Consider the following 26,865-nt stretch of genomic DNA (forward strand, 5'->3'; position numbering starts at 1 on the left):
AGCTAGAGCTAAATGCTACAATCATTCATGGTGACTTAAAAAAACAACACTTTGCTTCTTTAATATGCAGTTAAAGTTATAATTTGTCTTCATGTCTTTTAATGATTTCAAATCCAATGTATTTTGAAGTCACTAAAAATAATAGACTACCATAAACGTTCGCCTAATGGCGCACCTGGGCTCCTTTGCATTGGGATAAATTCCATGTGCAGATAAAGAGCTCCCTCCTCTAAAAATCCAAACAATAATTAAGGGTATGTGCTCTTATTTGCTGGTAGGAATTTTGTTGGTTGGCACTTTTAGTTTGTGTTTAAAATTCCATTTATGTCAAGGGAGCCCATACCGCCATTAGGCGAACATTTACGGTATGACATGAACACAAGTTATAACTTTGCATATTGAAGACACAATTTTTTTTTAGGGGGGGGGCTTTTTTTACTTTCAACCATGAAAGATCTTAGTATTTAGCTCTAGCTAGGTCCAGAGATACTCCAAATCTGAAAAAAAAAATTGAATTTTACTTACTTTTATTTTTTTTTTAAATATTGAAAAAATAAAATATTGGTCAGGCCTTAATCTGAGGAGCGGGCGGTGGAGGACAAACAAACAACTTTTTTTGGGGGGGGGCCTTATATAGCAAACAACAGCCACTTGGTATACCACTGAAAAATTACAATGAAAACAATTATGACCGTCCACGTCGAAACGCTCGTAAAGTCGGCTCCTGGTCAATTTTGTTTTCTTCCGTGTTTAGAAAATATATATCATAAGCTTTACAATATGATATATCATTTGACTTCAAACAATATCCAGAAGTGGAGTTATGGCTTGTTAAACTTTGCTCCTTCAGTAAAAAGGTACATTATTTTAGTGCTTCATTATTTCTCTTTTTCCACATCGCTGGTATTACATATCAAATTGTCATAATTGGCGGTCACTTCAAATCATCCCCAAGTCAACGAGGTTCAGGAATGTCCTCTCATTGTTGATTGTTAGTTAACCCACCACTTGAACAGGATTTGGCCAAAGCAAACAAAGACTAGCGCTATTTACTAATTCTATACATAAGTATAAGCTTATTATCCTCTTGAACAATAGGATTAAAGATTGGCGTTTGACTGACACTCAAATGAGAAACATGTAGGACAAACATTATGTAAATATGAATACAACCTTTATGCACATTTTGCACTGTAACTCGAAATACAATTTGCCGACTTTACGAGCGGTTTGAGATGGATGGTCACAATTTCAGTCACTGTCATTTTCAGTGTAAAATTCCATAGTGATAAATGTGTATGGTACATACCCTCATGAAGGGGAATCTTGTCAAATTTATGAATTGTATTCAGGCCTAGCTGTTTAGATTTTAAAGGCGAGTGGTCAATCACTCGCGAGCATGATGCTAGGCCAGTGGTTGAATCACTCTCCAAGTATGTAGTGGTCAAATCACGCTTATGTCTGATAGATCATGAATCACATATGCTGCACTGTTGACACCCTCTCTCTCATTTTCAGGAATTAAGGCTAAAGCAAAAACATTGAAAGTGTTGAAACTTGAATGTAAATTGGATCATGATTGGATTCAATTTTGGGCGATTCGCAGCGAGCGATATTTAGTGTCTATGGCGAGTGGAAAATCACTCACCAGAAATTGAGTTTGGGCGAGCGGGGGCAAGCGAGAGCAGTCGCTTGCCTCAAACAGCAAGGCCTGGCATTCAGTGTGACTTTTGTACCATAGTGGCAATGTGAGATGTGAAGGTAATGGTCTTGTGTCACAACCTGGGGTACCTTTGTGTTACAGAGTAAAAAAAAGAAATGTTTCAAACAGTGGTTCATCCTCCTGAGCATTTTGACACCTTTTTTTTTATGGAAATCGGTTAAAAAATGAGAGAATGCGGGCAAAAACAATCACAAAGTAGGTGGGATTTAACCCCACCTCTTTTTTCCACATTTACAATCATTCTGAGCAAGTATTAGTCTTTTAAATGACCTTCTGTATTTCTTTACTTGGTTTAGATGTCTGGGAGTTCATTTAGACATTTTTTTTACTAGATTCAAATTTTTAATGGGGTTTTAGATCAAATTTACGATATGAATCCCTCCCCCTAATCCTCCTCCCCCTAATCCTCAACCACCCTTGGCACATTTCATGCCAAACATCATAAGAAAATAATTAAATATTATTTTTAAAACAGAACAAAAACAAGTAATATAGAATAAATTAGCCTCAATTTAAGACCTAATTGAATCTTCAAAGTGAAGGAATACTCAAGAGACAGTGTTTTGAAATCCAAACTGCCCATCAAAATGTAACAAAAACCACCTTTTTGGGTACCCCAGTATATGACACAGGATCTAATACTCTTTTGACAAGGTTGGTCACAACCAACAGGTGGACCTTGAAATTATCTGGAGTTGTCACTGGTAAGGTGGCTGTACAGTTCAAACTAGTTGTGTGGGCATTTGTGCATGGTTGGTTCATTGTGGGTTTTATGGGTGTGTCTGTGTGATAAAAAAAAGAAAGGGAACTGAAGAACTATTTCAAGCGTTTTATATCCACTTTCACAGGTCAAATATCAATGTACCGATGAACCACAGAAAGCAAGTCAAGCATCAAACCCATGTGCAGCCTCACAATGTAAGGAAGGTAAATGCATTCGAACTAAAAATGGGTATACATGTCAATGCAAGGCAGGATGGACTGGAAAACACTGTGAACATTGTAAGTATTTTATTTGTGTGTTTGTCAGTCTGTCATCCCGGTGGGGGGAGGGGTACTCAGTACAAATGACCTTATAGGGATGTGCTGCAAACATGGGTAACATTTTCAGCATTTTGGTATATCAATGACCAATGATTTTCTGGGCCAATTTTGGAATATGGATGGGTTCTTTTTTCACAATTTTCTCAATTTTTTTGGAAAATAGCCCAATTTTGAATAGCCAACATTTTTGAAATTTCCCAAAATTTGGAGGAAAAATTGTAAAAATTTAGACAATTGAATTTTAAATTTCTTGAAAATTGGTATATTGATGGGTCCCCTTCAGGCCCGTAACCAGGGGGCTAGGGCAGATACCCTCCCCCCAATGCCCAAAAAGTCCCCTTTTTTTGAGTAAAGCGATAAAAAAAATAGGGATTTTATGCCTTTATGGTCAAAAAGGTCCAAATTTTTGGGAAAAGTCCCCCCGTCCAAAAAGGTCCACATTTTGAAAAAAAGTCCACTTTTTCAAATTCAGCCCCCACCTATGTTTCAGATGGACATTTTATCTTTGAAAAGACCATACATACAATACATAAAAAATAGTTTGTATCGCCCCCTCACAAAAACTGGTGCATTGCATACGTACTTGCTCAATTAGCATTTTGTGCAAATTTTATTACACAATTTGTTGTTCTTTTTTATGGACATTTTCATTTTACATGTAAAGTCTATGGAGATTAATATTAGACAAGGCTGGAAAGGGCGCCATAGCCTCATTTTAGGCACTTAAATACTCATAAAAAAAGAACGGCAACAAATTGTGTAATAAAATTTGCACAAAATGCTACTTAAGCAAGTACAAATATAATTAAATACTTCTGGAGAGGGGGCTATAGCTAAAACAAAAAAAGTCCTATACCTTAGTGGTTATGAAACAAAGGTGCCCCCAAAAAAAAAAAACACACAAAAGGTGCCCCCAAAAAAAAAAATTAAATAAATAAATCCAGGTTACAGGCCTGGTCCCCTTTCAAATTCTCTGCAGCATACCCCTACCAAAACCAAATTTGAGTATCCCTCGGGGTCTGTCATTCTACTTTTTACTTTGAAGCTTCGAAAATAAAAAACAGCATATATGGGCTATTCCATTTGAAATCTGCCGGGCTATTCCATTTGAAATCTGCCGGGCTATTCCATTTGAAATCTGCCGGGCTATTCCATTTGAAATCTGCCGGGCTATTCCATTTGAAATCTGCCGGGCTATTCCATTTGAAATCTGCCGGCCGGGCTATTCCATTTGAAATCTGCCGGGCTATTCCATTTGAAATCTGCCAAGATTTAAAAAACACTTGCCATACAGAGGGAGTATGTTTTTCAAATGGAATTGGCTATAGTTGATTACTTTGAAACCCATACACCCCTTGTATTATGGCTTTACTTATATTTTCCACAACTGGAGTGAGTATTTCAAATGGAAGTTACCCAGTTGTCTATTCTATTTGAAACCATGCACCCTCTATGGAAGACTAGCTATATCTTCCACAGAGGGAGTCTGTGTGGATTTCAAATGGAATAAATAACCCATTTCAATTCATAATTGTTATTTTCTTTTTGGTTTCAGCTCTCAGTACATGCAGCCTCATGGGCTTAGGTCATGTCCATAACTTCATCAACCCACCGTTCCAAATGACCAGTGAGTGTAAGCATATTCTGTTACAAAATTGTGGTGAAAAGGAGCCGCACTTTAAAGTAGAGGCTAAATTTGAAAGAGTAAGAATTGTGCAGTCAGGATACAGTGCTGTGGAAGAGGTGTATCTTGCTTATAAGGGCACGGTGAGTATGTAACATACGTCTTATTATAAAAAAAAGTCAGAAATTAAAGAAACTAGTTCTTGTCAGACGATCCTGTAGCAGAGCAAAATGCTCCCCATTTTGGACAACCTGCTACACAAATTTCAGCTTGTATAGCAAATTTTACAATGTGAACATGATAATATCATATTAACATTGCCTAAATAATGTTTTCGCTAAAAATTGCTATGCAAATTTTTCCAAGTAAATTCAATGCTGATCCTATCAATGATACTCCCCACGGGCTGTGATTGGTTAGTAGCGCATAAAAGGGAGGCTGATTTCATCTGGTGCCTTTATCAGAGAAAAGGAATCACAAAAAATGGCGAATGATATAGGTACTTTTACAAGGCAAAAGTACTTTGCCTATATGTGACATGATCAATAGGAATGAGTCGCATGTCGACCTTGGTCGAAAATGGGTTTTACATATGTTTCTAAAGAGGACATTTAGAGATTTCAGAAACTGAAAACCCCAAGTCAATACGACTTTTCTTTGCAAAGTTACATTTATCAATCGCTGAAAACAAAAGAATTTTAACACTTTCTTTGCCAATATCTCAAATTCAATGTTAGCGACATCTGACTCATTCCCCTTGATCGTGTCACATATAGGGATGGCCTTCAGAACGAAGCCAGTTTGGTTACGTTCACTCCACATGTGGAGGGAGCATAACTAAACTGGCTGCGTATGAGACTAACTCTGAGGCCGCACTCGCCATCCTAATCCAAATAGTGCGAGATATTTCGAGTGATAGAAGTGAAGTTTATGATGTTGTTTCTGTGCAAATTCCCAATGTTTTTCGCATCCAAATGTATTGGGAACTTTCATAATAATTGCATATTATCATTTTGGAAGAAAAATCTAAAAATTTAAAAAGGCTTTAAATATAGCAATAGTATATATATTCATTTTGTTCTGTTTTTGTAAATTTTGAAGGTAATTGAATTGGGTCAAGTTGGTAGTGTCAAGGTGGGAGGACGACCAGTCGTCCCTACAGTCAATCTCGGAGGAATCACTGTTAAATGGTCAGGATCATACATGGTAAGTGTGTTTTTGAAGATGTGTCTTGTCTGTCTGTTGGGGTGTCTCTCTCTGTCTGTCAGTTATGCCATTTATTGCCTGCTAAGGTATATGGAGAAACATAAGATAAAACATGGCAGGAAAGAATTGTGACCTTCATTTGACCTGTTACTTGTAGTCAGCTTATTATGACTCTCTATTTGTCAGCTCATTATGACTGTTTCTGCATCTTTCTGTCTCTTATTTGTCTTTTTGTCTTTCTGTCTCTATTTGTCTTTCTGTTTCTATTTTTCTTTTGTCTCTATTTGTCTTTCTGTCTCTATTTTTCTTTTGTCTCTATTTGTCTTTCTGTCTCTATTTGTCTTTGTTTATTTGTTTTCTGTCTCTATTTGTCTTTGTCTCTATTTGTCTTTCTGTCTATTTGTCTTTCTGTCTCTTTGTCTTTCTGTCTCTATTTGTCTTTCTGTCTATTTGTCTTTCTGTCTGTTTGTCTTTCTGTCTCTTTGTCTTTCTGTCTATTTATCTTACTGTATATTTGTCTTTCTGTCTCTATTTGTCTTTCTGTCTCTTATTTGTCTTTCTGTCTCTATTTGTCTTTCTATCTGTCTGTCTGTATGTTTGTCGGTTAGGCTGTTTTTGATTCTGTCTCTCTCTCTCTCTGTCTGTGTGTTTCTCTTTCTGTCGGGGGGATGTGGGTGTTTTTCTTTCTCTGTGTTTTGGTTTGTATCTGGTTTATTTGATATTTCAAGAACTATTAAGTTTTAAGTTTTAAATAAACTCTGAATTTAGACTTTAAGGGCTGGTTTTTCAAACCTTGGTTGGAGCTAAGGCTTCATAGGCCAGTGGGCTAGCCTTGCCAATACTAACTTTTTTCTGGATTTTCTTTGAACTTCACTTGTTATAGATGCAAATAAAGGTTAAATGTATGAAATTGTATGCAATTTGCAAATGCACAAATTTCATACATAATGAGTTTATTAGTTTGTAATTGTAATAAGCTGTCAAACCTATTCGCCAGCAAAGTGGTTACGTAACTCCCTGGTAACTGGATCACGCACCTTTTGGAATTGATAGTACTTGCCATAGACTTTGTGTTGCGATCATTTAGATCGTGGTGTAGAACTCAAAAGCGTGATCCAGTTGACATGGTGATAATCTGATTACACATAACACTTCACTGGCGAATACATGTATTGTCGCCTCCAGCTGAGCTTTAAGAAATCAGTCCCAAGAAGGAAGATGGTTTGATTTAACACAATATAATGTTTGTGTGTCTGTTCTTTCTCTGTCTCCCATTTCTCTCCATCATTCTCATCCTCTCTATCAATCTCTTTCCATCTTCCTCCTCTATTTCAATATCTTCTTTTTTTGTCTCAATAGACGTGCTATGTCCACAATCTTATAGATGAAGGGTTTATTTTGGGTGCCTTCTCACACAAACGCAAAACACTATGCCAACACACAATATCCAGGGTTCCTGCTGAATTTGAAAACACCTTTTCAAGGCCTTGAAAGTCCTGGAAATTTACACAAGGTCCTTGAAAGTCCTTGAAAATTGGAATTTTACCTAAAATCTAATTTTGATAAAATTTGGGGAGTGGAGAGGAACTGTCACTTTCGTTAATACATGCCGCATGGAGAGCTGCATCATGATTTTTGTGTTGTGGCAAGTCCTTGAAAATCATGCTTTTGGTCCTTGAAAGTCCTTGAAAGTCCTAGAATTTTATAGGCTTCAAGGTGCGGGAACCTTGGATATCAGTTGTGCGATGCGCGTAATGCCCAACGCATGTACATGCAAATTGATTTGGCAAAAGGAGGAATAACCTCATTTTCTTTCTTTGTCGCGATTTTCTGTTTTTTGGAGTTTTTTTTGTCGTAATCAGTTTGTCTGTCTTGTCCTGTTTGGGGCATTGAATGTGGTGGGCAGCTGAAATCACTGTGTAGTAGTAGGTGGCATTATTTAGTGTGGGTGGCATTGACCACCATACATAGCTACATGTACAACCCTTATGGTGAATATCACAGCAACCAAAGGGAATGTCCTCTCATGTATTGCAGTCTATCTGCTTGATCCATCATGCATTGCAGTCCTGCTTGCTCCATAGCAAATACATACATCTTAAGAGATGCTTTTAAAAATATCAAGAGCTATAGATAGTTTCACAATACTTTAGAGGTCATATTTTTTAAAACAAAAGTTGAAGCACCCCTGCTTTTGCAAGTAATTGAAAAGTTGAAGTGAGGGATTTTATGTACACTCTCTATGACACATGCATTTGTATTATGGAATTGCAGAGCATGATGGGATAGACCCAGCAGCTGCTGCGGGTGAATATAGCATTCATAATTTGTCACTCATTTAGGCCAAAAAAAGAAAGGGGTTTCTCTCATACCTCTACACATATGTATGTGAAAGCAATTCTAGTGCTTAGCCAATGCACTGGGCCTTTTTTTATAGGCTTTTGTTTTCAGATAATAAAGGAAAACAATGGCCGCATAACTGGCAAAAAAACAAGGGAAAAGTAGGCTTAAAGCACAGTAAAAAAAGAAAAGAAATCCGACATTTTGCATAGCTTATTTTACTAAATAAGAGCATAGCACGTAGCTATTTTGCAAAAGGTGAGACATTTTTTTTGCCTTAGCACTAATATAATACATTCCCAAGAAGTTTGACTCAAGTTTAACAACCTCTAGCAACACCACCTTGTCCCATGTCAGTGACCTTTTGCCGCCAGATCATCAGACGACCTGAAGATGCACCTAGGATAAGGTGCGATACCGTAGCCTCTCAAATAAAAGTGAGTCCAGTTGATTAGATTATATTCCAATTTAACACTAATATTTGTCCTCCTTTTTGCAGCTTGTGAAGACAGACTTTGGTTTGACCATTGCCTGGGATGGTCATCATGACGTGAAGATCACAGTGCGTAGCCACTTAGCAAAACAAATGTGTGGTTTATGTGGTCACTACGCCGATGATAGAGATACAGGCTACCACCTCAGAGATGGAGAACATGCGCCATACCCTGATAAGAATAATTATCCAGAGAACCCGGTAAGGGTCAAATTGTACATTTTGGTCATTGTTTGGGGAGTTTGTCCGTACAGGCACTTATATCTGTGACTCACTCTGCGCTGACAAAACCAGAAACAAGTCGCATTTTTGACAATTCATGATTTAAATAAAAATGTAAGCACTAGACAGTAAGCTTTAAAATGATGCCAAAATTATATTTAGCATCAATACTTTTCAAGATATGGATAATTTTCTGAATGATACCTTGATATTTATGCCAAATTGCTATTCTGAGTAATGGGCCAATTAGTTTCCTGCCTTACAGGATTGAATAGGGATTATCATAGTTCAACTGCTATTTATTGATTAAATAAACCTCTTTTTAATAAGTACTTTCAAGGCTTTGAAAGCCCACTTAGTCCTACACTCAAATACCATGAAATTAAGAATTTCAAAATTATGGGAATGTCATCTTTAAAGACCTATCACTCAAAACATGTCTGGCGACTTGTTCCGGGTTTTATTGGAGCTGATTACATTTATTAACATTGCCATTTTCCTTTTTGCCATTTTCTTTTCATATGGAAAAATGCTTAATGAAACATTATTGGCTTATCCTTATCTATTGCTGATTGATTGAATTTATTCAAATAAACAATAAAAGAAAACAGTATTGCACAAAATTTTATCAAATTTAAAAAGTACATTGAAAAATTATATTAAAAAACATCTTGAAAAAGAGGCAGATTTACAAAAAAAATAAAAAGATTACAATTCCAAACTTAAATATTGTTAAAACATGATCCCCATGAAAATCATAAATAAATAATACGTTTTCAATGGCTACAAATGTATGTTTTTATGCTTTAACTGGAATCGTTAACAGTGTGAAAGATTTTGGAATTCCAACTAAATTCAACTGTTTAAATTATTCCAGATCCAGCCAATTTCATCAATAAAAAGTGAGAAATGTCTGGAAGATTGGGAATTTCAAAGAAAAGGTGCAACTGGAATTGAGATGGCATGCAGTCTTTTTTTTAAATTTTAACCCCTGAGCACTACCTGCCGATCTAACATTGCCTCTGATTGGTCAATTACATGATATCTTCACTTTAATCACCAATCAGAATGGAGCTTTGCAAATAATTCACCCCAATTTTTTATGTGGTGAAATTGTTTTAACAATGTTGCTGATTGGTCCAATTGATAATGAAAACTTCTTTATGGCCAATGGGCAGGTAGTTCTCATGGGGTTAAATGGAATAGCCCAATTCAAAGCACAAATTTGATAATTTAAAGGACAATTTCGTATAAGTGAATATTGGGCTAAGTTAAAATATACACACCCCCATAGAAAAATGACCTTAATCTCCCACATAGGGAGTGTGAATTTAAAATGGGGTTACCTCAGAGAAGATGATAAAAGAGGAGGTTGCTCGCTGCCCATATCAAATAAATAATGTGTGCATCCGCCTATTGATGGAAACAATGATCTAATCCGATTGATCAACTAATACGATAAGTGGCTTTGCGAGTCACGACTGTCTAGCTCTAAACGGCGCATGCCCGGATATCAATTTGTTACGTCAATTGAGAAATATAATTTCTGTATTGTTTGGCATGACCGGCTGCTAAGTTTGACCCGAAATCCCTGTGAAAAAGACCATCATTTTGGATCCAAATAGCATTTTTGGACACGTTACGACACAAAACGGGAGTATATGGAAAAACTGACACGAGTTTGAATTACTTATTACACTAGTTTTAAGTTTCCGTAAACTGCCGCAAATATTCATATAATTATCATTTAAATTTCTTTTCTTTTGACCTTATATTAATTTTACTGGAAAATTAATTATGCTTGACTTTCCATAACTTAACAAAACTTTTGATTTTTTTAATGGGAGTTGCGATATTTATAATGCTTTTTTTCTCGTTTAAAAATCATGGTCACCCTGGTTAGTATTACTTAAAGAAAAAAAGCATGACTTGACTGCCAAATTGGGAATTTAACGATGTACTTCTGTGTGTGGAATATTTTCTCCACTAAGAGTACTACCGAATCAGTCGAGCGTGTGGCGGATGAACAGATTACCACAAAGGAAGATTAAAGGGGTGTTTTTTAAAAGTACCCCAAACAAAGAAAAGTGAATGGGTAATCAAATTATAATGTTCGAGCGATCTCCTCTTTTCTCATCTTCTTTGGTTACCTGCATGGGTAGCTCCATTTGAGATCTGCACTCCCTGTGTGGGAGATGAAGGTCATGTCTTCCATAGGGGTAGGCCTATATGTATTTCAACTGAATAGCCCATTGCATAACATACCTCTATATGCTTGAAAAACATAATGTGGAATTTTTATTTGTTTGTTTTTTTGTTGACATTTGTGTAAAAGTGTTTATGCAAGTCTATGAGGAGAGTGGTATTTGAGGGTGCTATCACTGCAGGTTTATTAGATTTAACCCCATTAGAATTACCTGCCGATTGACCATAAAGACGTTTTCATTATCAATTGGACCAATCAGCAACGTTGTTAGAATAATTTCATCTCACAAAAATTGGGATGAATTATTTGCAAAGGTCCATTCTGATTGGTGATTAAAGTGAAGATATCATGTAATTGACCAATCAGAGGCAATGTTAGATCGGCAGGTAATGCTCAGGGGTTAAAACTTGTTGTAACAAAAATGAGCATTTTGTTGTTCATAGAATCTGTGCTTCAAACAGGGGTGTCTCATACTGTAGTTAACAAATAAGAAATTTTCCACAAACATTTAATGTCATCTCCTTCAATGCTTAACCCCATGAGAACTACCTGCCTATTGGTCAAAAAGAAGTTTTCATTATCAATTGGACCAATCAGCAACGTTGTTAGAATAATTTCACCACACAAAAAATTGGGATGAATTATTTGCAAAGGTCCATTCTGATTGGTGATTAAAATGAAGATAATCATGTAATTGACCAATCAGAGGCAATGTTAGATCGGCAGGTAGTATTAAATAGGTGAGTGTTTGTAGTCATTAGTGATTGTAATTTCCTTCATTTTTCACTTTCAGGGTTTGCGTCAATTCATCGGTAATTGGATATCGGAATCTGATAAAATAAAGTGCACGAAATTACCTGAATTACCTGATGACGCATGTGGACGAGTATTTGCCGAATTTGGTCAGGACGCTGTGAATTATGTCCATGATCAGTGTAGCTACTTAGCAGATGAAAAGGGTAAGTCCATACCATATTTCCTTGAATAGTCCCCTCCCCCCCCCCCCCATATAAACGCCCCCACCACTTTTTTCAACCAAGATGTTTCAAAAATGCTGATATTTCCATTTGGCCGAAAGTGGTCAGGTCGCTATGAATTATGTAAATGATCAGTGTAGCTACTTAACAGATGAAAGGGGTAAGTGCATACCATATTTCCTCGAATAGTCGCCCCCCTCATATAACACCCCACCACTTTTTTCAAAAATGCGGATATTTCCATTTGGCCAAAAGTGTTCGGGTCGCTATGAAATATATGTCAATGATCAGTGTAGCTACCTAACAGATGAAAAGGGTAAGTGATACCGTATTTCCTCGAATAGTCGCCCCCCTCATACGCATACCGTATTTCCTCGAATAGTCCCCCCCCTCATATAAATGCCCCCACCACTTTTTTCAACCAACTATGTCAATGATCAGTGTAGCTACTTAACAGATGAAAAGGGTAAGTGCATACCGTATTTCCTTGAATAGTTCCCTCCCCCCATATAAACGCCCCCACCACTTTTTTCAACCAAGATGTTTCAAAAATGCCGATATTTCCATTTGGCCAAAAGTGTTCGGGTCGCTATGAATTATGTAAATGCAGTTTAGCTACTTAGCAGATGAAAAGGGTAAGTGCATACCGTATTTCCTTGAATAGTCCCTCCCCCCATATAAACGCCCCCACCACTTTTTTCAACCAAGATGTTCCAAAATACTGATATTTCCATTTGGCGAAAGTGGTCAGGTCGCTATAAATTATGTCAATGATCAGTGTAGCTACTTAACAGATGAAAGGGGTTATATATAGTGCATACCATAATTTCTTGAATAGTCCCCCCTCCCCCATATAAACGCCCCACCACTTTTTTCAACCAAGATGTTTCAAAAATGCCGATATTTCCATTTGGCCAAAAGTGTTCGGGTCGCTATGAACTATGTAAATGCAGTGTAGCTAATTAACAGATGAAAAGGGTAAGTGCATACCATATTTCCTTGAATAGTCCCCTCCCCCCATATAAACGCCCCCACCACTTTTTTCAACCAAGATGTTTCAAAAATGCCGATATTTCCATTTGGCCAAAAGTGTTCAGGTCGCTATGAACTATGTAAATGCAGTGTAGCTAATTAACAGATGAAAAGGGTAAGTGCATACCGTATTTCCTCGAATAGTCGCCCCCCTCATACGCATACCGTATTTCCTCGAATAGTCCCCCCCCCTCATATAAATGCCCCACCACTTTTTTCAACCAACTATGTCAATGATCAGTGTAGCTTCTTAACAGATGAAAAGGGTAAGTGCATACCATATTTCCTCGAATAGTCACCCCCCCATATAAACGCTCCCACCACTTTTTTCAACCAAGATGTTTCAAAAATGCCGATATTTCCATTTGGCCAAAAGTGTTCGGGTCGCTATGAACTATGTAAATGCAGTGTAGCTAATTAACAGATGAAAAGGGTAAGTGCATACCGTATTTCCTTGAATAGTCGACCCCCGTCATATAAACGCCCCACCAAGTTGCACACATAGTCGATGATAGCATTGATAATCTACAAAATTCTGGTCGGAAACCGGGAAGAAACCAACAAGTCGGTGTTATGTTATATGTGACCGTCCACCACGAATGAGCCGTAAATGTCCTCAATTGTATTCTGAGTTACAGTGTAAAATGGGCATGAAGGTCGTATTCATATGTACCTCAATTTGGTGCTACGTGTACCTCATTTAATGAGATACACCTAGCACCAAATTGAAATACCTCAGAATATGACCTTCATGCCCATTTTACACTGTAACTCAGAATACAATTGAGGACATTTACTGCTCATTCGTGGTGTACGGTCACATATATTAAACAAAGTGGGTATTGGGAAGTGCACTAAATAAATCGTCCTTTGAGAAAATGGTATATTCCATTTAAAATCCACATTCCCCCTGTGGAAGATTTTGGAAATATCATCCACAGGGGGAGTATGAGTTTTGAATAGAATAGACAGTGCAGGTAACTGCTATTAGAAATACTCCAGTTGTGGGAGATAAAGGTAAAATCATACAAGAAGGGGAGTAAGTGTTTCAAAATGATTAATCTTGACCAATTACAATTTAAAAACATACTCCCCCTGTGGAAGATATTTCCAAAATCTTCCACAGGGGGGGTGGTGGAATCACTGCAGTGCTATCACTGCAGTTTTATTAGATTAACCCCATGAGAATTACCTGCCGATTGACCATAAAGACGTTTTCATTATCAATTGGACCAATCAGCAACGTTGTTAGAATAATTTCATCTCACAAAAAATTGGGATGAATTAATTGCAAAGGTCCATTCTGATTGGTGATTAAAGTGAAGATATCATGTAATTGACCAATCAGAGGCAATGTTAGATCGGCGGGTAATGCTCAGGGGTTAAAACTTGTAACAAAATTGAGCATTTTGTTGTTCATAGAATCTGTGCTTCAAACAGGGTGTCTCATACTGTAGTTAACAAATAAGAAATTTTCCACAAACATTTAATCTCATCTCCTTCAATGCTTAACCCCATGAGAACTACCTGCCTATTGGTCAAAAAGAAGTTTTCATTATCAATTTTGGATTTTAAATGGAATAACCCAATAACTGTGATCTTTTACAACTTTTTAATGACAGGTATATTCCATGGCTGCTTGGGCAAGGTACATCCAAAGCCATACTTCAAAATATGCATGCAAGACATGTGTGCCGGCTATCCACTTGACCGGGAATATCGCTGCGAGACATTTGCTAAATATGCTGATGCTTGTTTGGCTCGTGGGGTCACTACTATTGCCAACTGGAGATCGGTTCTTGGTTGTAGTAAGTATAAAGTAGATGTTGATCAGTAATATAAAGTAATAAGAGAGGCCCTGAGATTAATCCCTGGGGAACTCTGCAGTTGATGTTATATTTATTATTTTCAACCATTTTTGGTGAAGTAGATTATTTTTAAAGAAATTAAAAAATTTCTAGATATTTATATCTAGTTTTTAAAAATTAATAAAAAAATATTTTACCAAAGATTTATTTTAGTTGGAATAAATTGTAATTCTTTGCAACTGGACTTACTGTTTTAGCTGGCTGAATTGTTACACCCTGATGAGCTGGGATGACAATGTTGGTACATCCCTTTATGGAGAGGTTGTTTGTCTCTCCTATGTAGTAGTCCTCACAGTCCGAGTCCTGGCAATTGATCACACTTTTTGCTTTGTTTGTGCTGAGGAATCTTGTCCTTGGGGTGGACTAACTTTTGTCTCAGAGTGTTGCATAGTTTTAATGAGACTGGGATCTGGTGTTGTCCAAAAATTCTCTATAACTTGTCAGAGACATCCGAGACATAAGAGATGGTAAATTCCTCAACAACTCAGCCCAAACCAAGATCACTAGGCCTGATGATGCGTCATGGATATGATGTGGTCAATAACACAGCCCAAACCAAGATCAATAGGCTTGATGATGCGTCATGGATATGACATGGTCAATAACACAGCCCAAACCAAGATCACTAGGCCTGATGATGCATCATGGATATGATGTGGTAAATAATTACACAGCCCAAACCAAGATCACTAGGCCTGATGATGCGTCATGGATATGATGTGGTCAATAACACAGCCCAAACCAAGATCACTAGGCCTGATGATGCGTCATGACCTGTGTGGTCACAAACACAGCCCAAACCAAGATCACTAGGCCTGATGATGCGTCATGGATATGACGTGGTCACAAACACAGCCCAAACCAAGATCACTAGGCCTGATGATGCATCGTGGATATGACATGGTCAATAACACAGCCCAAACCAAGATCACTAGGCCTGATGATGCATCATGGATATGATGTGGTCAATAATTACACAGCCCAAACCAAGATCACTAGGCCTGATGATGCGTCATGGATATGATGTGGTCAATAACACAGCCCAAACCAAGATCACTAGGCCTGATGATGCGTCATGGATATGACGTGGTCACAAACACAGCCCAAACCAAGATCACTAGGCCTGATGATGCGTCATGGATATGACATGGTCAATAACACAGCCCAAACCAAGATCACTAGGACTGATGTGTCATGGATATGACATGGTCAATAACACAGCCCAAACCAAGATCACTAGGCCTGATGATGCGTCATGGATATGATGTGGTCAATAATTACACAGCCCAAACCAAGATCACTAGGCCTGATGATGCGTCATGGATATGATGTGGTCACAAACACAGCCCATACCACGATCACTAGGCCTGATGTTGCGTCATGGATATGACGTGGTCACAAACACAGCCCAAACCAAGATCACTAGGCCTGATGATGCATCATGGATATGACATGGTCAATAACACAGCCCAAACCAAGATCACTAGGCCTGATGATGCGTCATGGATATGACATGGTCAATAACACAGCCCAAACCAAGATCACTAGGCCTGATGATGCGTCATGGATATGATGTGGTCAATAACACAGCCCAAACCAAGATCAATAGGCTTGATGATGCGTCATGGATATGACATGGTCAATAACACAGCCCAAACCAAGATCACTAGGACTGATGTGTCATGGATATGATGTGGTCAATAATTACACAGCCCAAACCAAGATCACTAGGCCTGATGATGCGTCATGGATATGACGTGGTCAATAACACAGCCCAAACCAAGATCACTAGGACTGATGATGCATCATGGATATGACGTGGTCAAAAACACAGCCCAAACCAAGATCAATAGGCCTGATGATGCATCATCGATATGACGTGGTCAATAACACACTAACACAGCCCAAACCAAGATCACTAGGCCTGATGATGCGTCATGGATATGATGTGATATTGTAGACCCCTAAAACAGTAAATCTAGTTGCAAAGAATTATAATTTATTCCCATTTAAAAATGCAAAGAATTATAATTTATTCCCATTTAAAAATACAAAGAATTGTTTTGGTTATGTTGCCATAAAATATTTTGGGTCAAAAACGTATTTGTGGGATTTTCTCCAAAATTGAACATTTTTGCCTAAATTTGACCTTACAGATGCATTCCTCAAGTTTTTGCCATTCTAAATATGTATAATTTATATACTTTAGACCAACAATTTAGCAGTTATGTGGCCCAAAAGTGTCCATAATTCCAGGGTTAAAGGCCTATTCGTCAGTGATTTGCTCATCAGAGGATTGTAAAAATCATCAAAATTCAGATTTTGGCACCTTTGTTGGGGTCATAAATGTGCCAACATAGCCTACTGGTGGTTAAACCAAAAGCTGTGTATTAAAGACAAAATAAAACATTTTACATGAATCTGTAAAATATTTACATGTATTTGAATGGGCTTCAACTTTGTCAATACTGCTGTTTTCCTCATTTTTTTGTCACATTTTTCATTTCAAGAATTCCTAATAACAATTTTCAAGACTTATCCTTCACTTTTAGGCAATTTATATACAATTCTGATTTTTTTTTTACACTTTCGCTGGGATCACTGAATAAGCTTGAAACATTTTTGCTTCCATATTACACCCTCTGCAGCCATTGATTGCCCAGCCACCATGGTATACAGTGCACTAGCCAGCGGATGCCCTAATACATGCGGAGATATACACGCAGCAGAAACGTGCAAAGTCCGTCACTATCAGGGATGCGAGTGTGATGAAGATTCGGGATTGGTGAGAGAGGGCTACAGATGCATTCCTAAAGAAGAATGTGGGAGTGTCCATCAGGGTCTCTACTATGAGGTTAGTTGTTGTTTTTTACCCAACATTTTGTTAAATCTATGACCGCATGGCTGGATGAGTGCCATTTGGGATGAAATATTCGGTGCGGACTGATAAATTTTCTTCACCATTTTTTTATGCTATAAATTACTACTGACTCATGCCCCCACTACCTACGGCCATGTTTACAGGGGAGCTTGTTGCGCCTGAGGCTGCACTGTTACAGAGCTCTTAACATCTGTCTGTTTTCACCAGTTTTTACTGTGTGTTGCACATTAAAAAGTACATAATTCTTTTGATTGAAATGTGGTGCTTATTCTTAGCTACAATATATGATATCATTTGGAGCTGTTCTTGGATGATTTATGATTACAGAAATTTCAGATCTGAATATTATAGTATTCAACATTACTGATATTTACTGCAGTACAGGTAGAGTGATTGATACTAGTATTGATCTTTTTACACTTGAATTGATTTCACACCCTTGGCTGGACTTAATTGTTGTATATGCCTTGTTTATAGCACCTTTATTTGGCATGACTGGGTCTATAATGGCCCCCAATACCTAGTTATTTGGATTCCAACCTGATAGAACTAGTGTTAATGGTTGTGTTTCCCATTCTACCTACAGAACTTTACAACAACTTGACATGTGTTCTGATATCCCTACGAAGCGTGGGTGCAGAGGGGGTAAAACTAGCATATATACCCCTATATCAAGAATCATTGATAATACACCTGTACAGAATAAACTTAACCTCAGTGTGTGGAATGCACAATCTGTTTGTAATAAAACTGATAAGTTGTGTGACTATGTAACTGATCATGATAGATGTCTTATGCCTAACTGAGACACGGCTTAGGCCAGATGAACCTGTGGTTATAGGAGAACTATCTCCCCCTGGCTACTCCTTCATAAATGTTCCCCGAAACTCTGAAGTAGACCATCATGGTGGTATAGGCATCTTGTATAAGTCCCAGCTACATCTTGGACTCAGCACAAATGTCCAACTACCCACATTTGAAACTTTTGAGTATACTCACTATGAGATATTGAGACTGAAAATCACACTGAAAACTGCAGAGTAACGCTGAAAAGTTATACAATAGATAATACCACTGAAAAGAGTTCTTTTGTTATCAGATTAATGTCTATAATCACACTGAAAATTGACCGCAACATTTTCAAAAGGTAAGGCCATTCATTAATCCCACTGAAATGGTCCTAATCACACTGAAATATATTGGGCTATGCTATTGTTGTGAATAATAATCCCTAGACAATAGCCACACTGCAAATACCCAGAGTAACAATGGAAATGGCTAGAGTAACGCTGAAAATGGTTTTCAGTGTGATTTTCAGCGTCAAACTTTCATAGTGACTGTGGTATCCAACACATTTACCATCATTTACCATCATTGTAGTATACCGACCACCACCCTCCAAGGTAAATAAACTCAAGTTAGCCACCTATCTTGAAAACATTGATGAGTTTTTGAGTGGAGTAAACTTACTGCCTGGGAGAATCCTTCTTGTGGGTGATTTTAACATACATTACAATAAGCCAAGCAAGTCTGGCGTCAGAAAATTTTCTACCATCCTGGCTTCGCAGGCCTAGTTCAACATATTATCGGTCCTACCCACAGGTGTGGAAATACACTTGACTTAGTCATTACCAGGCAGGATGATCTCATAATGAAGAGATACATTATTGATAGACGACATTTTCCCAAGGATCATTTCATGATCAATTGAATACCTGAGTGGAAGAAGGGCCCAACTCCAATTTTTTACAAAAATGAGTTAGACCCAGCATTTTATTGCCAGCAGACTGTTCTTGCTTGTGTGCGACAGATGAGCCAAAATCCACTCTCTAAATGGTCGTCCGCGTACACTTAATCATGGGTTTCATGGATGAAAGGCCCAACTCCATGGAGTTGGGCCCTTCTTCCACAAATATAGGGTTAAAGAGGAATTTTGTTCATCCATGAGATCGCGGCTTTTCACTACAATAAATTTACTTGCTATCATGTTACATGAGTTATACTTGTGCAATTAATGGTGATTACCTAATTTCTGTAGCTATTTATAACACATAACTGGCACTTGCAGTCAGTGGCGTAACCAGTGGGGGGGCCGCGGACACAAACAAACTGGGAAGAAGAGCAAAAAATTGGGAAGTGGAAAAGGGGGAAGGAGAGAAAAGAGGGAAGAAAAAGGAGAAGAGAAAAAGGGGAAAAAGAGGAAGAAGAGAAGGGGAAAGAAGAAAAGAAAAAAGAGGGAAGAAAAAAGGGAAGGAGAAGGGAGAAGAGAAAAGGGAAAGAAAGAGGGAAGCCCTGGACCCCACCACGGGCCCTAAGGCGGGCCCCCTGGACCCCACCGTTTATCACTTGCATGCAAGCCGCTCATGATCGCATTATAAATAATACAACTTTTGGTCAAAAATTGGGAAATTTTTCAATCTTGCCCCCCCCCCCCCCCCGGAAGGTCAGGTCTGGTTATGCCCCTGCTTGCAGTATATTAGTGGAAGAAGGGCCCAACTCCAGCTCGTATTAAGACCTGTACCGTTGCCATGGAAACATCATATATTATTTCGAATGTATGTACAAGGTGTCCCATAAAAAGGTTACATGTAGGAAATGAATCGCAGTTTGCGACGGTACAACAAAACACTGCCATTTTTTCAGGTATTATTTATTCATCCTTCTTGGAATTGTATGCTGAGTTTCAACTACTTATCTTAAAAGCAACTTAACTTATGAGCGCAAGATGACAGGGGTGTCAAGAGTGACTGATCATCAGAATATCGTCCAACGACAGTTATACACAAGCACATCCTGTTCTCTATTTTTTCTTATTACCATTTATTTTTCTCGTATTGTTTTCCATGGTTAAAAAACTTATTGCACTAAAGAACCATTTTAACAATTTAATATTGCACATCTTTTATAGAGCTTCTTGACTCTTGGTGGTATAAAATAAAGGAAGATGGTCATTAGAGAGGAAAACTTTTTGTGAAGGCATTTCTGCACGCTGTATCTATACTGCCATCAACATAATGAAATTAATTGACAACAATTTGCATTTAGGCTTTGTTTGGGTTTTGTTGAGTTGAAGTAGCTGCTGAGAAGAATATTGTCCATTTTCTGACCGAGCTCTTGAAATAAAACTGAACAAAATTAATTAACTGTTCAACAGAATAATATACTGCGCCGGTCATGCTATGGCTGGACCTATTCAAATGACCCGCTAACTGCACTGTCGGGCAGCGAACCTCGTGTTGCATTATGTCACGTAAACATGGTAAACAGCTTGCTCAGGAATCCGTGGAATGCGGGCTAAATCATACGTTGTGAACTTGACATTCACAGGGTACTAGTCGAGGGTACATAGATTCTGTCATGAAAAGGATGTTTATATTTGTGAACATTAACTTAGATTATTTTCAAAAATCTACATGTAACCTTTTTTTTTTTACACCCGTTACTATTGTATGTTCATGTATTAAAGGACCCCTGAAGATGAAAAATTTCTGTCTAAAAAACTTTTCCAAATATTAAGTTTTTTCTTAATATCTCAAAAACAGTTTTGATGGAGTTGGGCCCTTCTTCCACTCAGGTATTCAATTGTGTCCTGGACCTTCCCAAACCATCGGCTGAAACAGTGACATACACTGTGCGTAATTATAAGCTTATTGATCATGATGATTTTTCTAATGATCTTAATACAAAGATGTGTCATATCGCCAATCAAGAATATGACAATGTTAATGCTTTGCTTGCTGATTACAACAATTAAGGCATGTTTTGAAGTCCTTGACTGTCATGCCCCTTCCTCCACAAAATCACGGAGGATTAGACATCGTCGTGCCTGGTATGATGAGTCTGTAGATAATGCCCGTAGAGAGCGTCGTCGCAGTGAGAGGAAATGGTGAAAATCAAGATCTGATGCCAACCGCAAAGAATATCTTGTATCAAAACAGGTCGTTAACGATGCAATACGCACAGCAAAAACTGTTCATTATTCAGACAAACTTAATAACTGTAGTGTCAAGGACATGTTTAAGACTGTAAATGAGCTTCTTAATAACACCAATAAAGCTCTCTCTGATACTGACTGTCCAGAAGATCTTGCTAATGAATTTTTGCAAATATATGTAACGAGGTGGATGGCTTGGTGTCCAACTGTTATACAAGCTGCAAGTCATGTATATGAAGTCAGACCCAGTTACATGTATGTTCCCTGAATTTAAGAGTGTTACTGATGAAGAGTTACTTGAGATCATTAACAAGTGTCCAAATAAGCCCTGTGCCTACCTGGCTGGTTCAGCAACACTTCAACAACTCTTCCTATACCTTTGTACAGGCGCCAACCGTTGTTAATCCATGATGAATCCACACTTTTACTGTAAGTATCTGCGAACGCGAGCGAGACTACGCGTGCACAGCTAGAGCGCGTAAAATTCGTCATGCCTGGAACATGTGTGCGTATTCAAGCTTTACAAGTTGAATTCAATATTTTTTCAGGCAGCGACTAAACATGCAGTTTTATTCTGTAGTTTTATTGCCGATATCAACAGAGAAATCATCAAAGTTTTTGTAAGGCTGAGGGGCAATGATTAACTAACATTCCTCATGAAATAATCATGTGAATTATACGATCTTTAGCTTCTTTTCGTTGTTGAAAGGGATTCAATCATGTTTCACCGTTGTTCATCACCGTTTAACAACTCGCGTCCGGCGCGTCTGCGTGGTTTACTTCGCTCTGGCAGCTAAAGCTGCCCTCGAGAAGTAAACCACGCAGACGACGCGGCCGCATCGTTGTTAATTGGTGATGAACAACGGTGAAACATGATTGAATCCCTAAATAGATGTTTCCACTCATTTTTATTTCAATGAGCCATAATCCCATGGTTCATTCTTATAATAAGAATGGTATGTTTTCTTTGTCTATCACTACCAGATGAAAATATCTGGGTTTTCTGTATCAAATCATTAAATAATGAACATATTAAATGTACATTTTCAAGATTTTGTACATGTTGGACTTGCAGTTGAAGGGGTAAGTGTAAAGCCACGATTTTTACGTGTTACAAAATTTTAATTCAGTGTTACAAATTGGACGATTCTGTGATTTTCCGTTTTACATTATAAAGCACTGAAAAGTGAATACAAGCATGTTTTTAAAAGTGTAATTTGTCTTATATAATTATATGTACCTTTTTACTGTAGTCTCCCCTTCAATATCTACATTAAAATTTAGCATGATCAATTGTCTTGTGTGTACTTCCGATAGCTGTATCGCAGATAGCAGAATTTTGCAATGTAGGCCTAGAATAAATGCTAGAATGGATTGTTTAATGGTTGATTACTGCTAAATTATCACTTTTCTTTGTTTTCTTTTACAAATCAACACAAAAGTTAGACATTTTACACAGTTTTTCACTATTATGTGGCATTTTCACATTTCCGTGAGCAAACCCCGAATTCCGTGAATTTTTCTGTTTTTCCGTATCACGGAGAAATCGTGGCTTTAGGTAAGTGTGTAAAAGCACTTTTGAAAAAAATAAAATTGCCAACCCTTCTCAGGACAGCTATAAATTGTGCTATTCCAGTTGAAATCCACACTACCGCTGTGGAAGATTTTGAAAATATCTTCCACAGGGGGAGTATGTTTTTCAAATGTAATTGGTCAGGGTTAATCATTTTAAAACCCATACTCCCCCTGTATTATGGCTTCACCTATATCTTCACAACTGGAGTGAGCATTTCAAAAGGAAGTTGCCCAATTGTCTATTCTATTCAAAACTCATTCTCCCTTTGTGGAAGACTTAAGCAAAATCTTCCACAGGGGTAGTGTGGATTTTAAATGGAATAGCCTATTGTACATGATTTCCCTGGTACGATTACCGAATAGGGTGCAACTTGCTAGACTTGAGTCCAGTCCTCGTTTACAGAGTTTAGGGTTTAGGGTTGGAGTGGGGCAGTCTTGTAATAAGACTAGTAGAGTTGCACCCTATTCGGCAATCGCTCCATTTCCCTTATAACAGGTTGGCCGTGAGGTGATAGAAGAAGGATGTAAAAGACAAGGACATTGCGCAGCTACTGATCACATCATCGGATGGGAACCAATGTTCTGTAACACTAAACTTCATGCCTTCTGTGGCTCACGATACGGTTTCTATGGATGCCACTGCAAAGAAGGCTATACTGGAGAGGACTGTCATTGTAAGTGATGAGAAAAAGATTTTGTTCATTCCACAAATGTATTCGTAAAAAGTTTTTAGTTGTAGACTTTATTCTTAAGTTTAAGTGAAAGATGAGAAACTGAGTAATATTTTGAAAAAAAAATTCCATTAAATTTGGCCAAATTTTTGATGAGTTGTGAAAGTTTAGACTAGAAACTGGTTTAGATTCAACATTTCAGTAGTGATATGGCGATTATCCCGATATATTTTGGTGCCATGATGAAGGATGTGCTTACATCAGGGTGTTAGTTATCCACCTGTCCACCAGTCATTTTGGATGGGCAGTTTTCTCCTGGGACAGGCAAAATTAACGCCTGTGACATATGCTCAATTCTAAAAATACTGCTTGAATAAGTTTTTTTAACCAAAACAAGACCAGACAAACAAATCAAGGCTATAGCAATAGCTATTTGAACTGTTTGAACCCAGAAGGGACAGAAGTCTGGTTTTGTTTTCAGGGTCAAATTTTGGACAGGCAGTTTGGTGAAAATGATGGGCACTTGTCAAATCGTATTCGCTATTCCAGAAAAATACAGAACTAGATTTTTTGGATTAAAAAAAAATATTATCCTGTTTTGCCAAAAATGAAACATAGTATAGCTAAATCTTAATCCTTTGACTAGTTGTAACTGGCAGTAAAAGTAAAATTTTAATAGTTTTGCAATTTCAGGGCAAATGGGCCAAAATGGGATATTTTGCATGATTTTTTACAATTCCAGTCACAAAATTCAAAGACTCGGCATTCAAAATTTGGAATATAGGCTATGAGTTTGCTAATAAATTGTGACACAATCTGGTCCATGGGGGCCAGGAGGCATGTTTGAAAATTGAGTTACTGTAATTATTACATTATACATACTATAGACTATCATTTACTGACAACACCAAAGGTCTAGCATACTTGGTTCAAAAGTTATGAAGTTTTTTGATGTCTATTTTGTTATGTATTTTATTGTTTTTTACTCCATATTTTTACCTTTATCTCAGTTTCAAATTTGCCGCCTTTGGCCCCCATGGACCAGATCGTGTCACAATTGAGTTTTTTTAATGTTAATATTGACAGTTAGTTATAAAAGATATTAGAAAACATGATTTCAACAAAAAAAAGAATGCATAACCTGAAAGTAGACTTTGTGTTTGATTGTCAAAACCAAAAACACCAGTTTTTGGCCCTTATTTCCAAAAATTGGCCAACTATTAAAATGTGACTTTTATTGTCAGTTAAAACTAACAAAACTTTTAGGATTTAGCTATGTTGCATTTGACAAAACTGGATAATATTTTCTTAAATAAAAATTATTAGCACTGTATTTTTCTGGAATAGGGAGTAGTTAAGACACTGGCTTACATCGCCCTCATTTGACTTTTAGCACTGCATTTTTCTGGAATAGGGAGTAGTTAAGACACTGGCTTATATCGACCTCATTTGACCTTTTTCAAATTTTTTCCACCTATTCACTTTACAGCCGAGAATGTGTTTACTGCCGAGATCTCCCTTGGTCAAACTGAACACATTGACTGTGGAGACGACTTCATCGACATCAATTCTGCTAGCTTTGTAGATGCAAACGAAAATTGTGATGCTGTTGGTATCATACGTGAGCAATGCCAGGACAGAAACAGGTGTCGTAGTGTGGTGATGGCATCCAACTTTGGTGATGGCTGCACTGATGCAAGTGGGTTGATGGTGTTGGAATATGGCTGCTCTAGTACACCTACATATGAGGAAGATGCAGGAGCTCGCAAGATGGTACGTAGTATTTGACATTGCAATCTTTTTGCTTAATATTATCCAATTGCACATCCCTAGGCTTTCGTTTCATGTGCATGATTTTTCTCAAGAGGGTACAAAAGTGTTGTTTTGATGTTTTAATATTGACCCAGGGCCGTGACACTCGTATTCAAACCCTGTATAAAAAGTGAAGTCACTTTACGGCAGTTTAATTGACATATCGGCAGTTTGAGTGACAGTTGCTAGGCTTTTCATTACACATAGTAACGCCCTGGTAACGCTCAAGCACCTTAGCCTAAGATTTACGCACTTTTGCACAACAACGTTGTGTGTACTTCTACAGTGGAACAGACTTTAATTGGCAAGTTCGTATTTGATTGACAGTTGCTGGGCATTTTCAGTACACCAAATTTATCCAAGATGGCCGATGTCGAGTGCTATTTTACGTACTCTTTCCAGCAAAAATACAGCTGATTTAGCCAAAGTCAACATGGGGTCATCGCAGATAATATTTTCCTAGCACATTGAGCTAACCTCTCAGCTACTTGGTTTTTCACACTATGATAGTAATGGAAAAAAACAACCAAATGTTTGTTGGATTTCGCAATTTAATTTTTTTTAAACGATGACGTAAAGATGCATCACCTCTTCCACAGTTCAACCTCTTACACACCGCAAGCCATCACATGCATGAACACGCATTGAGTGTGTGACTGACTTCTTTTGCGCAAACGAGTGGCTTATCCTATAGTACTTGAGAATCCTTGATTGACCTTAACATAAGAACTGCAAGACCTATGCAAATATAAATGTGATTATTGGCATCCTTGGCTCATTAATGTATTAATATTAAGAAGTACATTGCTGTGTTTTAGTTAAATGGCTATAACTGAATAAAAATGGCACACCCCTGCTGAAAATTCAAGTAGTGCCTATGCAAACAATTGACTTTGTATTTTTGGCTCCTGCTATGAACACATATTATGTTAAAGTTTTCATGTATTGGGTAATGGTTTTATCATTGTAAATTTGTAAAACTTAAGGGGGTACTACACCCCAGTCCAATTTTTTGCCTATTTTTGGATTTTTCTCAAAAATTATAGCGTATTTGTGACAAGTGAGATATGTATATTATAGGGGCAAGGACTACAACTACTGCACTGAAAATTCATCAACTCACGGCAAGTAGTTATTGATTTATTGATCAAATATTGGTTTTCCCTCATTTTTGACTAACTCTACAACTGTTGTCCATGCTGAAATGAAATCTCCAGTGCAGTATAGTTGTAGTCCTTGCCCCTACAATATACATAT

The 26,865-nt window shown here is 37.7% G+C and overlaps 1 protein-coding gene across 1 annotated transcript in view; it reads left to right on the forward strand.

Moving 5' to 3' along the window:
• The window catches only part of LOC140140470 (uncharacterized), a 235,312-nt gene that overhangs the window by 201,663 nt on the left and 6,784 nt on the right, over positions 1-26,865 (forward strand). Inside the window, exons 71-79 of the mRNA XM_072162230.1 lie at positions 2,572-2,725; positions 4,323-4,534; positions 5,493-5,597; positions 8,437-8,631; positions 11,652-11,817; positions 14,490-14,675; positions 17,384-17,589; positions 23,622-23,799; positions 25,286-25,569. Coding sequence (XP_072018331.1) covers positions 2,572-2,725; positions 4,323-4,534; positions 5,493-5,597; positions 8,437-8,631; positions 11,652-11,817; positions 14,490-14,675; positions 17,384-17,589; positions 23,622-23,799; positions 25,286-25,569 — 1,686 coding nt within the window. The remainder of the gene's footprint in view (positions 1-2,571; positions 2,726-4,322; positions 4,535-5,492; positions 5,598-8,436; positions 8,632-11,651; positions 11,818-14,489; positions 14,676-17,383; positions 17,590-23,621; positions 23,800-25,285; positions 25,570-26,865) is intronic.

The sequence above is a fragment of the Amphiura filiformis genome, chromosome 19, assembly GCF_039555335.1.
Source record: "Amphiura filiformis chromosome 19, Afil_fr2py, whole genome shotgun sequence".
Classification (NCBI taxonomy): Eukaryota; Metazoa; Echinodermata; class Ophiuroidea; order Amphilepidida; family Amphiuridae; genus Amphiura; species Amphiura filiformis.